General features: G+C 37.1%; 1 protein-coding gene across 20 annotated transcripts in view; it reads right to left on the bottom strand.

Annotated features, from left to right (window-relative positions):
* Positions 1–16,017, bottom strand: part of LOC119505938 (sarcolemma associated protein) — a 200,834-nt gene extending 184,817 nt beyond the window's left edge. For all 20 annotated transcript variants that reach the window (XM_037798929.1, XM_037798947.1, XM_037798930.1 and 17 more), the window contains exons 1-2: positions 15,928–16,017; positions 14,412–15,722 (exon numbers count right to left, since the gene is read on the bottom strand). In XM_037798929.1, the coding sequence (XP_037654857.1) occupies positions 14,412–14,609 (198 nt within the window). In that variant the 5' untranslated portion in view covers positions 14,610–15,722; positions 15,928–16,017. The remainder of the gene's footprint in view (positions 1–14,411; positions 15,723–15,927) is intronic.
* Positions 16,018–16,319: the final 302 nt, after the last annotated feature.

Below are 16,319 nucleotides of genomic sequence, written 5' to 3'. Positions count from 1 at the left end.
GTGCAGTTTCTATTTGGGGTGAGGGAAAAGTTTTGGAAATGAATAGTGATGATGATAGCACAACATTTTGAACATTAATTAGTAACACTGAATTACATATTTGAATGTGATTAAAAGGGGAAATTTTATGTTGTATATATGTTACCAGAACAAAAATTTTAAAAAAAAGTGTAGGACCATACAACACAGTGACCCTAATGTAAACCATGAACTACAGTTAATAGCACAATTATAAAAATATACTTTATCAATTGTAACAAATATACCATATAATGCAAGGTGTTAATAATAGGGTGGTATTATGGGAACTCTGTATTTTATGCATTATTGTTCTATAAACCTACAACTTCTTTAAATAAAAAATAAATAAATAAAAAGGTCAACTAAAGAGATAGAGATAATGACAACTGTAATACATGATCCTGGATGGGATCTAAGAATGGAGAAGAAAAGGCTCAAAAGGACATTACTGGGACAAGAAAAAATTGAAATATAGATGTAACCTTTATATCAATGTTAAATTTCTTAAGCTTGATAATCGCACTTACGGTGATTACATAAGCAAATAACCTTGTTCACAGGAAATGTTCACGAAGTATTATGTGTGCAAGGAGTAAGATGCGTGCAACCTGCTCTCTAATATTCAGAAAATGACAGATAGATATAGATAGATAGATAGACAGATAGATAGATAGATAGATAGACAGACAGACAGACAATGATAGAATGATACAGCAAAGATGCAAAATGTTAAAACTGGTGGATCTGGGTATGGGAGGGTAGTATGGGAGTCCTCTATATGGGGCCTGTATTATTTTTGCTACTGTCTTTTAAGTTTGAAATTACTTCTAAATAAAAATTTAAGGAAAAAAAACACTATGTTTCTTTATCTACATATCTAAGTTTGCAAATGAACAGAAAAAGTTCTGAAACTTATATACCAAACTAACAACAACAGTTACTTCTGGAGTAAGGGAAAAGAACAGGGAGGGTGCCTATGTGAAGAAGGACTTCGTTTTTTACTCTATATACTTCCTTATTATTTGAACTTTAATGATATGTATTCCTATTATTTGTGTAATTAAAAAAAACAAGAGAACAAAAACTTTGAAGTTCATACTGGAAAATCATTTCTGCTTTGCTCAGCTACAACACATCAGAAGTTATAAATGTAAATAAAACTACAAGCTTGACAGTATCGACAAAACTTAATACACAAAATTTTGTGTATTCTTAAATTTAAAATCTAATCCATGTAATTAAATGATTATAGATACAAATCCCTTCTACAAAATAATCTCATAGTTAACAAGCAGGCCAGTGTTTGACCATGAAATTAACCATCACACTCTCAAAAGGAAACAGGAAAAAAAAGGAAATAAGAGGGTTAAACTGATCTGAGTATGTCCAATGTCCAGATTATTCTTCATAAATTACCAATTAGAGCCCTCTGTCTCCCTTGAGGAAGAGCAATGAAAGGGCAGAGGACAGCCACGGGTGACTTAGAAAATGTGTCCTCTCCATCTGAACTGAAAGACCAGTAGAGGAGACACAGTTAAATAAGATAATGCATGTGTTTGGGGTGATGAAAATGTTTTGGTAATGGATGGTGGTGATGGCAGTACAATATTTTAAATGTAATTAATGTGCCACTGAATTGTATAATTAAAATTTATTAAAATGACAAGTTTTATGTTAATATAATTTTGTTACCATAATAATTTTTTAAAAAGAATTTCATGTACAATATGCAACCCAGAAAAAAACAAACAAAACAAAATCTAATCCAAAGCATGTATTTGACAAAGGATACAATACTAATCACTAAAAATTTCCATGTTTTCAAGTGCCTATATAAACTTTACTTTTTTTCTTTATATCTGTCAGCTATTTTCTTTAAAGGATAAAAAATTTACATGGCAACCAAGTTTTTCCAAGGTCACTTCATTTATTTGCATAAAGCTTAAGAAAAATATTTTTATTGCTAGGAGTAGTAGAAGTAAGATTTTTAAAAAATGCTAGCTGAGTCAGAGAAATCATTAATTTGGATTCTTTCGGTCTTTAAAAAGTCTGTCATATGGGAGAGCAGCTGAGACAGACTTTTGGAGAGATGCTTGGGAGCTGATGCTTAGAGATGTTTCGAGATGCTAGCCCAGAGACATTTGGAGAAAGCCAATATGAAACCAGAACGGCAGAGCAAAAGATCAGCAGATGCCAGCCACGTGCCTTCTCAGCTAACAGAGGTTTTCCAGACACCATCAGTCGTTCTTCAGTAAGGTATCCTCTTGTTGATGCCTTAATTTGGACATTTTCATGGCCTTTGGATTGTAAATTTGTAACCCAATAAACTGCCTTTATAAAAGCCAATCCATATCTGGTATTTGCATAACAGCAGCATTAGCAAACGGGAACAACATTGCTTTCAACTTTCAGCCAGGACTACAATTTCATCTGAACCCTCAAATGGGACTGTAGTGAGAGATCTACTTCCAAGCTCACTCACCTTTTCTTCATCAGTCCCCAGGAATTTAAACCTGGGCCCACCCCAAAGGACTACCTCAAAACCCAGCAGCTGGATACCCTCCAGGCTTGCAAGTCACAAAGTAAAAAGAAATCATATAATAAGATATCCAACAGGGACAACATGTTTGCTAACACCAAATATGATATCCAATCAATTATACCGTATTCCAATTGTTACAAGTGAAACACTAAGTACAAACCCCACTCAAGTGAAGGAGATAATTGAAGTGTGTGAATACCAAGAGATGAGGCTTTTGGGGGGCCTGTTATGCTTATCTAAACACCTCACTTCTTGAAACAGTCCCAAACTCAAAAATTCCAGACAAAGTTAAAAACAAAAATAAAAAACAAATTTTTAGACATTTGATATCAGGCAATGAAGGACAGAGACCCCAAAAAGACAGAAAATAATTGCCACATTTGACTGCATTGAGAGAACTTTCTGGCTGCAACACACAGAAGAGGAACTCAGATGGAGTGTAGTGAATTCCTTAACCTGAGTTGAAAGATTTGAGATTCAGACCAACGTTGCTAGAGTTTACAGAACAGAGTGCCAGAGAGGAGTGACCAGCACAGCAAGAAAAATATTAAAAACCTGGAAATCTGTAGAGATGTTATCCTCAAATTATCAGCAAAGTACTGTTCTGAGCACACATGTGAGGAAACCATTCAAGGCTAACCAGGAATTTTGAAAGAAGTAACTTTCAAAAATGAAGATACAATAAAAACATTTGCCAATATATAAAAGCTGAAATCTTTTTGTATATCTACAAAATACACTACACTACAAAAAATGTGAGAGAAAGTCCTTCAAGGAGAAGAATAATGAAAATATGGATCTACACAAAGGAATGAAGTGCACTAGTAGTGGGAAATGTATGGGAAAGACTGGTTTGTTTTTTTTTATTAAAAACTATCAAGAAGATAATGAGCTGTTTAAACAGAAATAGTAATAACAATATATTGGGTGGTTTGTAACATATCTATAAGTAAAATTTATATCAAAAATACTCAAAGGAGGTGGGAAATGGAAGTATGCTATTGTATAATAGTGTATGTTATTTATATTACACAAGTGGTATAATGTCAAATGAATATATACTGAGAAGTTAAATATGTATTCTACAAAGCCCAAACAACCAATACTAGAAAACAAAGAATTATACCTAACAATCGAGCAAAGAAACTAAAATATACTTAATAAATCCAAATGATGACTGAAAAAAGTGGAAACAAGGAAAAAGAACCAATGATACAAAGATAAAACAAAAAGCAACATGACATAATTAAATTTAATTATATAAAAAATAATTATTATTAGAAAGAAACAAACATCATGATTAAATGTTGAAATTATATGGTAGGATTAAAATGCAAGACATAACTCTATGCTATCTTCATGAAAACACACTGAATGTAAAGACACAGATAGTTTAAAAGCAATATACAGATAAGATAAACAAGCTAACATGAAAAAAAAGAAAACTAGAGTGGTTATAGTAATAACAGAAAAAGTAGAATTCTGAGCAAACACTACTACTAAGACATAATCATTTCATAGTGGTAAAGGAGTCAATTACCTAAGAGGACATAAAAATCTTAAACATTTATGCATCAAATAACAGAGTTTAAAAACACAGGAAGCAAACTAATAGTACTATAAGGTGAATTAGACATATGAGCACTTATAGTCAGAAATTTCAATAACCCCCCTTTTCTTTAATTCCTGAGGTCAAAGATCATATTATGTATGATTACAGTCTTTTGTACTTTGTGGACTCTTTCATCATGGCACAGAATATGTTCTATTTGGTAAATATTCAGTGTCTATGTGACCAAAAATATATTAACAGCAGTTTTGTTGAACAGATATAGTGTTGTACAATGTCAAATGGATCAGGTTGGCAAACAGTGCTGTTCAAATCGATCCTTACTTTTTTATCTGTTGGTTCCATCAGATGCCGTGAACCGTACCTTAAACTAATTATGATATTTTACATTTCTCCTTTTAGTTTTTGGAATTTTTACTTTATTTAGTTTGATGCTATATTATTATGTATATACAATTGCTATGTAATGTTATTTGCATAGATGTTTCAAAACAACTTTCTAAATTGTAAAGGTAAACATTACCATTTGCATTAGGACACTGATCTCCAAACTCTTTGTGCATAGCTGGAGTAAAAATGTTGGTGAGGGTAAAATATAGAAACTTGTATTAAAAACAAACAAAAAAAGTCTTTCATATGGATATTGCAAATTGCCATGGTACGTCAAGCCCCAAACAACAGTATTCCTGAAAACTCTAAAGAAAACACAGGGCTCTATCTAAGACTCTATGAAAGTTTTACTCATTAAGTTTATTTTCCAGAAACTTAAAACCTCCAGATTGTTCCTATGCCAGATAAGCCCTGAAACTTAGAGGTAACAGTCTCCCTCAGAACATCAACCAGTTGCATTCCCCTACCCCATAATGTCAACACTCCTTTTCAACATGAAGTTAGAATGCTCACTGTCCAAATATCCTTAAAGTCTGAGAAAATGATCAAATGGGAGAGAAGAGCTGTAACAGAGAAGTTAGGATTTAACAAATGATTATGACTACTGAATCATTATATAGATATCTCTTTTTAATTTCTGGTGTATTAGAATAGCCAGAAGGTAATACCTGAAATTGTAGAACCGTAACCCATACTTTAGTTTGAAATTTGCTCTATAACTAGCTGTTAAACTGTATTTTGAAATTTATCACTTTTCTGTATATATGTTATATTTCACAATAAAAAATGTGTTTAAAAAAAAAAGTCTGTCATATGACAAGCAATTTAGTTACACAATAGCTTAGATTACCTTTCAAGAGAACAAAAGATTTTCATTGCAATAATTGCTCAAAAAATCTATAGTCCATAAGATAGTTCAGAATAAACATTTAGCAATTGGCCATTGTTTTGGGGGATAAAAACCCTACATTCTGGTTCCAACTTCCATAGTTATACTAGATGAGCCTGTGCAAATAATCTCTTAAAATAAAATTCTTTTTGGAAAAAAGGGAACCAACCTGTAGCGGTTCTATCTACCTCCTAAGAGTGTTACACAGATAATCTGAAATAAGAAAGCACTCTGATTATTATAAAACCCTTCAAAAAGAATTATTTTGTATGATAATGGATGCATATACAATAACTCCAAATTAATACCACCAATCACAAGATTACCTATGATCTCTTATCTCAAAACACTTGGTTGCAAATTCTGAATAGTGATTTATACAAAGACTACATGTTGGTAATTGAGTCAATGATCTCAAATTGAGAACTAACTCGTATGACCGTCTCCCCTTTGACTCTCCTCAGATTTGCAGAAACACAGACTGCTCCATTGTTCACATTTCACTCATTCAAGCACATATATAGTGCCTATTCTCTTATTCTCAAGAGCTCACATCTGGCAGGGCAACAGTACATTTGCATCATAATCATTTCGTTGTCTATGTCCCATAATGGAATTATGTACAAAGTTCTATGGGAGTTTAGAGGAAGAAGCAATTAATTCTTCAGTTAGTGGGAGTTAGAGAAAACTTTCACATTGGAACTGGGCCTCAAGGGATAAAGGGGAAAGGCCATTCTGGAAGACAAAACAGCAAAAAAGGCACTTGTTCCAAGAACAGTGAGCACTGTCACACAACTACTACACAGAGAGTGGGGAAAAGGAAAAGGAATAGAGATAGAAAAAAAAAAGAAATGAGAGACAGATTTTGAGGAGGGTTGGTTATGTATCATGCTAAAAATTAATGGGGCAATAACCAAGATTTTTGAGCAGGGGTGTAAATTGTTTAACAACCCTAGTGGCAGTGAGAGAAACCTGGGCAGTTAAGGAGTGATTCTTTAGAACATTTCAGCAACAAATGTCACTTTTTTTTAGATTCAAGTAATTATCAAGTAACTAACTACATATATTAAGAACCAATCTTTAACACCTTTCTGTATGTATGTTATATTTTACAATAATGGAAATGGCTGAAGTTGTAGCACTGTGACCCATGACATTCTTTGAGATTTGCTCTCTAACTACTTGTGAAATTGTACATTGAAAGTTATCACTGTTATATATATATGTTAAAGCTCACAATAAAAAAAATAGAAAAAAAAAGAACTAATCTCACCATCTTTTCACTTAAAACTGACACACTCTCCCCTATCTATCAAAGAGAATAGATAGTAAGCTTTAACATAAATACTACATAAGAAAATGGAATAGGAACCTGAGAAGTTGAAGAGGAAATTTAACCTAAGGAGTAAATCAAATAAGTGGGGAAAAAATGTTTTAACTGTATACACTGTCCATATTTTTAACAGCTTGAAATAACAGATAAAATATTTCATTTCCACTACTGTGAGAAGTAAGATAGAAGAGAATAAATATGGAGCCATGTGCTTTGGATATACAACTTGGTCTTCTGGACATGTCTACATTAATTCACCTTAAACATAACATGCATCAAGTAAACGACTTTCTCACAAAAACTAGCTCTTAATGACCTTTCTACTTCTGTCAGCAAAAAAATCAGGTATCTGTTTAAAAAAACCCACATACAAAATCAATGCATGTATGATCTGCCATTTTCCCAAAAGTTGAGGCCAGGATCTTTGCAGTCGTGCTTAGATATGTGAAAGAAGACGACGAACTGGTCTCAGTTGCCAAATTCTGGAGAATCTTCCTTTGCAATGACTTTCTTACGATGTCCTTGGAACATGCCATATCATATACCCACTTCTTCTACGCCTCTGCTTGAGAAACTCCTCCCACTCAAAACTCCTTTCCCTTATTGATTTTAACATTCTGCCCTTTCTCCAAAGTCCTGGGGTGTAGCTCAATTTGCATCTCATCCATGAAACCTTCCCTAAAATCCCCAGCCCACAGAGCTCTCTAGATGTATCGATACTTGTATTCTTTCATTTTCCAGCATTTAACCATTTTCGTTCCTGCTGTCGACTTGGTCTATGCCCTTACAAAATCACACCATATCTAAACTGTTACAAAGCCTTGGACAAAGTGGCTTTAGGTTCTAAAGTCAAGAGTCAGAATACCAGGGTTTGCATCCCAGTTCCACAAGACATTCAGTAACTGTGTGAACTTGGGCAAGTTAACCTAATCTCTCTGTGTCTCAATTTCCTCAAAGGTTACTATGGGGAAAATAAGCACCGACCTCAAATAGTTATTTGAGGATTAAATAATTTCACATGTAAAGCATTTAGAACAGAGCACAGAACATAGCAGTACACAATAAGTTTTAGTAAAGCTAACTGTTACTCATTTTTTCTTGCTCCAGACTTCCCTACATACTGTTTTTGTATAACTTTCTTAAATGGTGGTTTTCATACATCAGTGCTCTGCTCAGAATGCTCCATGGCCTTCCATAACCCAGGGGTCTATGTTCTTAGCTTAGTAAGCAAGGCACTCCACAATCTAGCACCACACTATCTACTCAGCTTCATTCACTCAATATCTACTTTACACAAAATAGTAGGAAACAGACAAGGCACAAACAAAAACAAACAATATCACACAGAATAAATGGTCACCTTTGTCTACTCTCCAAAAATACTCTCCAACCCAACAAAACCAGTTTCCTCACCTTTTGGAAGATGCCAAACTCGTTTAAAATTATCTGCTTTTTGGCTGAGAGATTTCAAACGGAGTTGAGAGGTCACTCTGGTGGGCATTCTTAAGCACTATACAGATATCTCTTTTTAGGTTTTAGTGTATTGAATAGCTAGAAGGAAATACCTGAAACTATCAAACTGCAACCCAGTAGCCTTGATTCTTAAAGACGATTGTTTAACTATGTAGCTTACATGGGGTGACAGTGTGGTTGTGAAAACCTTGTGGATCACACTCCCTTTATCCAGTGCACGGATGGATGAGTAGAAAAATGGGAACAAAAACTAAATGAAAAATGGAGTAGGATGGGGGAATGATTTGGGTGTTCTTTTTCACTTTTTTTTTTTATTCTTATTTTTATTCTTTCTGGTGTAAGGAAAATGCTCAAAAGTTGATTGGGGTGATGAATGCACAACTATATGATGGTACTGTGAACCACTGATTGGACACCATGGATGACTGTATGGTATGTGAATATATCTCAATAAAACTGAATTTTAAATAAATAAATAAATTTTGGGTTCCTTTAAAAAAAAAAAAAAAAGGCAACTAAAGAGACAAGGACAATTAAATGCAATATGTGACCATGGATGAGATCTAATAACAGAGGAAAAAAGCTCAAAAGGACATTTTTGGGACATATAGCAAAATTGAAATATAGACTATAAGATTTATTTTATTGGTAAATTTCTTTGATTTGATAACCGCATTTGAGATGGTTATGTAAGTGAATACCCTTATTCTTAGGAAATGTATGTGGAAGTATTATGTGTTCCAGGAGCCTGATGTATACAACCTACTCTCAAATGTTCAGAAGACAGATAAAGAAAAGAAAGACAGACATATAAATTGATGGATGGATAGAGAGAATGATACGGCAAGTGTGGCAAAAATTTTTAAATTGATCAATCTGGGTTTCTGAGGTGTGAGTATGTTGGGAGTTCTCTGTAATGGGTTTTGTATTATTTTTGCAACTGTCCTGTGAGTTTAAAATTATTTCAAAACAAAAAATTTAAAGAAAAAAAACAAATTATATGTTTTTGCCTATTTTATTCCAGCCTCAACCCCTCAAAACAACCAAGAAAGAAAAAAAAAACTTTCCTTAACTTTTATCTATCCACCCCACTTCAAAGTTCAATTCAAACATCATCACACTCTCTTTAGCAAACTTATATAATGCTATCTGATATCAATCAACTGTTCCAGGCTAGTGGTTGACACCAGGTCTATTTACAGTCTCAATGAAGTCTACTTAGTAGTGGTAGTAATAGTAGTCATAGTCTTTAGCATAGTCTCCTTCTCTATCCAAAAAAAAAAGCTCCTTGAAAGGAGTAACCACTAAAACAGATCATGATAGAACAGGCACTCAAAAATATGATGGTGGGAATGTAAAACAGTGCAGCCGCTATGGAAAACAGGTTGATGGTTCGTCAGAAAGTTAAGTATAGAATTACAACGCAGCCTGGCAATCCCACTTCTAGATATATACTCAAAAGAACTGAAAGCAGAGACTTGAACAGATATTTGTATACCGAAGTTCAGAGTGGCATTATTCACAGATGTCAAAAGGTGGAAACAACCCAAGTGTCCATCAACCATTGAATGGCTAAATAAAATGTGGCATATTCATACAATGGGATATTAGTCAGTCATAAAAAGGAATGCAATTCTGATAACGTGTGAAAACTTGGATGAACCCTGAAGACATCGTGTTGAGTGAAAGAAGCCATACACAAAAGGAAAAATCATACACAAAATGTATGATCTCAGTGATATGAAATAATTAGAATAAGCAAATTCACAGAGTCAGAAAATAGAACATAGGTGACCAGAGGCTGAGATGGGGGTAAAGAATGGGCAGTTAATGTTTAAATCGTGCAGCTTCTATTTGGGGTGATAGAAAAGTTTTGGTAATGAATGGTGCTGATGGTAGCATAACATTGTGAATGTTAATTAATAGCACTGAATTACATATTTGCATGTAATTAAAAGGGGAAGGTTTAGGTTATATATATGTTACTAGAATAAAAATTAAAAAAAAAAAAACAATAGGACTGTACAATACAGTGAACCCTAAAGTAAACCATGGACTACAGTCAATAGTACAACTATAAAAATGTTCTGTCATCAATTGTAACAAATGTACCATGCAAAGCAAGGTATCGATAATAGGGCAGTACATGGGAACTCTGTATTTTATGCATTATTTTTCTGGAAACCTAGTTTCTTTAATAAATAAATAATATGTATTGAGTTTAAGTAAAAAAAAGTAAGACTGGATATAGACTATGACTACTATTACTACCACTACTAAGTAGACTTCAGTGAGACTGTAAATAGACCTGGTGTCAACCACTAGCCTGTCACCTGCCCCCAAAGCCTCAAATTAAATAGTGCCATCCAAATTACAAGGTAGCAGTCTACTAACTATCCTTATGTGTAACCACCATAAGGGTACATTTGCTTGTTCCATGGTACCTCAAGTCAACAGAAGTATTAATAACCATTCTATTATCTAACCTGAAATGCTTGGCATCCATAAGGGAATGAAGGATGATACACAGAGGCAGCATCCAAGCAGGGCAATAACCAACTGCTACATCCTGAGAACATGATTTGGGAAAGATGATTAAACTCCACCTTGTGGCAAACCTGTTGCCCTCCAATGTTCAGGTTTAACTATCATAACACATTCCATGAACTTAACATTAAAAAATGTCACCACAACCTTTTTTAGGTTCTAAAGAATTGGGGTAGCTGGTGGTGGATACCTGAAACTATTAAACTACAACCCAGAACCCATGAATCTCGAAGACAGTTGTATAAAAATGTAGCTTATGAGGGGTGACAGTGGGATTGGGAATGCCATAAGGACCAAACTCCACTTTGTCTAGTTTATGGATGGATGTGCAGAAAAGTAGGGGAAGGAAACAAACAGACAAAGGCACCCAGTGTTCTTTTTTACTTCAATTGCTCTTTTTCACTCTAATTATTATTCTTGTTATTTTTGTGTGTGTGCTAATGAAGGTGTCAGGGATTGATTTAGGTGATGAATGTACAACTATGTAATGGTACTGTAAACAATCGAAAGTACACTTTGTTTTGTATGACTGCGTGGTATGTGAATATATCTCAATAAAATGATGATTAAAAAAAAAAAACTAAAGGACAAATGGGGTGGGATGGGGGGGATGGTTTGGGTGTTCTTTTTTCACTTTTATTTTTTATTCTTGTTCTGGTTCTTTCTGATGTAAGGAAAATGTTCAGAGATAGATTGTAGTGATGAACGTATAACTATGTGATCATACTGTGGACAGTTGATTGTATACCATGGATGATTGTATGGTGTGTGACTGTATTTCAATAAAACTGAATTTAAAAAAAAAAAAAAAAAAATGTCACCAACACTTCCAACTGCTGCTCTATACCTTGCAAATTTTCTACAATAAACATGTATTACTTGAATAATCAGAAGATTCAAGTATTTATTATTTCTTCCAGCTTTTAATGGGCCTCTCACAATGGCCAATGCAGAATGTAACACTCACCCACCAAGTGAAAGTCAAACAAGGGCATATTACCCCAATTTTCCACTTCCTACATAAAGTGCCAACTTGGACAAAGTTTTCAACTTCATTTGTTTGCAATTAAGAAAATTACTTCCACATAAGTCATCACATGAAAAACATAATTTCTCATTACTTTCCCAAGACTCCACAGCACTGTAACAAATTGCAAACAACTGTCTAGATGGTTACCTCTCTTCACCAACACCCTTTCCCCAAAATACTGAGCCCGTAATAGGGCCAAGTACAGAGCGCTAAATGATTTGCTTGATTATTTCAATCCTCAAAACAATAGTAGGTACTAGTGTTATTCCCAAATGAGAGAAATGAGGCTGAGTTGTTTAAAAAAAATGCCTAAGGAGACGCTTATAAGAAGGATTCTTCTGTTATACAAAGGAAATTGCCAGAAAATTATATTAGGCTGGGGATTTAGTTATCATAATCTTTTGTTATGAGACAATCATAACAGAAATCCCCAAACTGGAAATTTCTCAAGGAGAAGACAAATGATATTTGGTCAAACTATGGGCTTTCTTTGGAACAGTGTGTCTCACAGTGTCTGGCACAAACTAGATGCTCAATAAAAACCTGCTGGCCGGAACCAAACCTAAATTGTAAACACTTAATCCTAAAACAATCTGATTACATGGCAAGCTATGAACGGTCGTTTGTTTTAATTAGATTGGGTGCTACAAGAATCAATAATTATAGTTACACCTAAATTAATATGCTGGGTAGAATCAATAATTATAGTTACATCTAAATTCATATGCTGGGTAGAATCCAGTTTAAAAAGCAAGAGGGGAAAAAAGTGAAAACGGTAGAACTAAACCAAGTGTATCCTATAAAGATAAATTCTTCAAATAACAAATTCGGTTCAAAATTTTAATGTCATCTCAATTCATACTAAACACTCACTATTCATACATTGTTACTCATCTCAGAATAAGCTATTGCGAAGATTTTAGTACAGCCATGGGAAGCACTGTTCATGTAATAAGTATTTCTCAAATAAGTAAAAGAAAAACTCGTAGTCTCCTCAGGATCAAAGAAAAGAAAGAGCATTTGCAGTGTATGCACTATGGGCAAACCAGTTATCTGATTAGGCTGGCCTTTAACTATTGCCCAGGGACACAAAAAAGCAAAAAAGTAAATGCTGGTTGAATTAAAGCACTAGTAGTCAACTGATGTTTTAAAAAGATTGCCAGAAAAGATAAGCTCTATGGATATTCACTTTAAAGAATGATGGGTAATCAATCTATGAAGTCTCTGAGGCACCCAAACTTTAGCTTCTAGGGAGAAAAAAAAAAGATCTGTTCCACAAGTATATCAGCATGTGGTGTTACACAGAAAAACTAACAAACTTCTCAGATGCATCCTACATACAGAGTAAGGTACAAGTATTGGGCAAGCACAGAGCACTTAGGCAATCTTTTCTCCTTTCTAAAAAAAATAATTTATATAACTCCATAATTCAATAACTGCAGAAGAATTATGCTTTCTTTTTCCTGTGAGGCTCAGGTTTCTGTCATTTCAAAACACTGCTCTTGAAGATTTAAATTCTTCTTTTAAAAAAAGACGTAACCATTTAACTCAGAAAGAGGGGGCAAAAAGTCAGGAGGTGAAACCTAAGATAATCCTATTCACCTTACATAACTTACTTTAAATTGGAACTGACTCAGTAGCTCATCTAAAACCTGAGGTGTAGGCACAGTATATTAAGCACAGTATATTATAATATATATAATATTAATATCTTTAGTATATAGTCCACACACATAAGAGTTTTAAAAATTGAAAGAGCCTTGCTTGATTTTTTTCTTGTATTGTTAAAATATAAGCGCCTACATGTATAGTAAATTAGGGTGCTAATATAAAAATGCTAAAATGGTTACTCTTAAAATGAAGAGCACTGGATTCATCCTATCACATTTAGACAATGTAATAATTTATAGAATTGGATATAATTTCAGAAAATAAAGAAATTCCTTTCTTAACACTGATTTTTAAATAGCACCTCTGTGAGTATGTGTTAAGTATGTTTAATTGAGGAAAAGTGCTGTAGGGAACATCCAACAGTGGTTTTCAAAAAGCAATAGGCATATGTTCACCCAGCTTGGAAACACAATTTTGAAAATGTAAAGTAATAATTGTTCATGTTTAATTAAATCGACTTTGATTATTGCAAATTACTTTTTCATGGGTAAATCTGTATCAAACCTTTCAAAAAGTAAGTTTACACAAGTAATTGTCCTTACTAGAAAGGCCCTGTTCTGAAATCAACTAACAGCTACGTGTAAACTACATCTCACCAGAGAGACAGCTAAACCCCTGTGTAATACTGGCTATGGATTCCTCACATTGCTTTAGGAACTACAAATTCACTTTTCTAAAAAGACTGAAAGGGAGACGCCAAGTTTCACTATCTAGTTTTCCTAACCGAATTAAGAGTTTGGGATTTCACTGGGAAATACCACCTTATCAAGGTGCCATCAACCTCCCAAGGCATTTAATTACAATACTTTCTCTTGTTTTCCATTCAATTAAATTTCCACTAGAACCTGGCAGTAGATTCCATGACCTTGTTGCACACATTACATCTTTCACTGACGGCAAAAGGAAACAAAAAGTAAAGACAGTTAGACAACGTGGTGACATTACCTTGCCCGTCTTGTGATCAAACCAGACGAGCGCATGGTTCCTTGAGAGCACTTTGCAGTCAAAGGTGGCATTATTCTGCGCTGGTCGACAGCGGGCCACAGAACGGCCGATTTTGATGGGCTCGTCCAGGTAGACATGACGCTCCTGAAACGGATGCGAGTTCGGGCGGCAAGTGAAGATGGCCAAGGCTGACGGCATCGAGGACAGACTGGAGGTGTCTCTCCTACCAGAGACAAAGAGGAGTTCCTCCGTATCTGGACTGCCCTTCACAAGACTATACTCCTATCCCCCCAAAAATCTTAAATTAAAACAAACTGCGCATTGTCTAAACATAACCGGTGAGCATCAACAACTCTTCACTTGGGTGGAAGACAAGCCAGCGCCAGCTCCATCACCTCCTTTAAAACCCAGCAGCGCCCTTATCACAAAAAGCCCCCAACTAGCAGCTTTCAGTCCATCTTCTTCCCCGGGAAGAAAAGGCTCACACATCGGTCAGCTGCGGCCAAGAAAACTCCTGGAAGACAGTTTCGGGACTGAAGGTATCCAATCAGATGAGTCACACACCAATTCTTGTGTTTAGCTTGGGATCGCCGCCGCTTTCCCCCCTCGGTGGCGGAAATGTTGCAGCACTGCAGCATGAAGGAAGGGTCGGTTCGATGAGGCCAGGAAGGTCCCTCCGGGCCCAAGAAAGGTGTAGCTGAGCGCCTCTGGGTAGCCACTGCCCGTCTGAGAGGACCAAGAGAATCGAGGGGCGAGAGGCCGGGAGGTGGCAGGGGGTCTAAGCGGCCAGCGGGACAGTCTGCATTGCCCCTGCTCGGCGGAGGCCGCCCCAGGAGGGAGCGCGGGGTCCCCAGCGGGGCCCGAGCCGAGGCGGCAGTGGCCGGGGTCCTCGCCGCGAGGCGCGGGGGCGCAGGAAGCAGCCGGGCCGGGACTCCCAGGCACCTGGCGGGCGTCCCCGCGACCAGGGCGGGGATCCGGCTCCGCAGGCTGGTGCAGACCCAGCGAAGCGCGACCCCGAGACCCCGGGGACGTTCGGGGGTCCCGGCCGGTGGGAAGTTGGTCTCTAGACGCCTGGGCTCCTGGCCGCTGCTCAGCACAAGGGCCGCCTCTCTTCAGGGTCGCCCCCGCGAGGGTCGCATCTCAGGGACTGCAGCCACAGCTCCGGGCGGACGAGGAGGTGGGGGAGGGAGGCTGGCCCTGGGGTTGGGGGAGAGGCCTGGAGGCCCCGAGCTGGGTCCGCCGCAGCCTCCACCACTCGCAGCCAGTGGGGCACGCTCAGGATGTGCCCGAAGAGGCAGGAAACTTTCCGACCTAGTGGGGGAAACATCAAAACAAACGGCCGTCAGGCGCCGGTGCCCGCCCGCCTCAGCCCTAGCCTTCCTCAGCCCGCCCCCCGCCGGTCCCCACGGTCAGTCACGACCTCGGCCAGCCTGTCTGCCGTCGGGCTCCGGGGGTTTGGAGCCCAGACGCCACGACCGGTCCTACCTTCCCAGCCACCGCGGCCGTCTCAGCTTACCTTGCCAGCGCCGGCCGCCATAGTGACTCTGACTGAAACCTACCGGGTGCACCGCCGCGGGAGCGCGCACCCTTCAAGGGCCCTCCTACCCCCTCTCCCGCGCCGTACTCCGAAATGTCACGTGATCGACGCCGATATAACCATATTGGTAAAGGGCAAAGAAGAGGGCAAGCTAGTTTTTAACGAGACTCGGGAACCATCTTCGTTTAGGTCAGGAAGCTTCAAACCCCGGGACAGCCTTGGCGACCATTTTGGTTAAGGGCAAGGAAGAATTTTGGGGTTGAAGATTTTTTCAACAAAGCGTACCAACGTTCTATTTCACTTTCTTAATAAGAAGGCGCAAAATTTTACTAAATTTTGTTTGCTATCGTTCTCGTTGAAAATACCAACGA

The sequence above is a fragment of the Choloepus didactylus genome, chromosome 1 (assembly GCF_015220235.1).
Source record: "Choloepus didactylus isolate mChoDid1 chromosome 1, mChoDid1.pri, whole genome shotgun sequence".
NCBI classification, from domain to species: domain Eukaryota; kingdom Metazoa; phylum Chordata; class Mammalia; order Pilosa; family Megalonychidae; genus Choloepus; species Choloepus didactylus.
The sequence above is the reverse complement of the archived record's forward strand: the minus strand, read 5'-3'. Positions and strand labels throughout refer to the sequence as shown.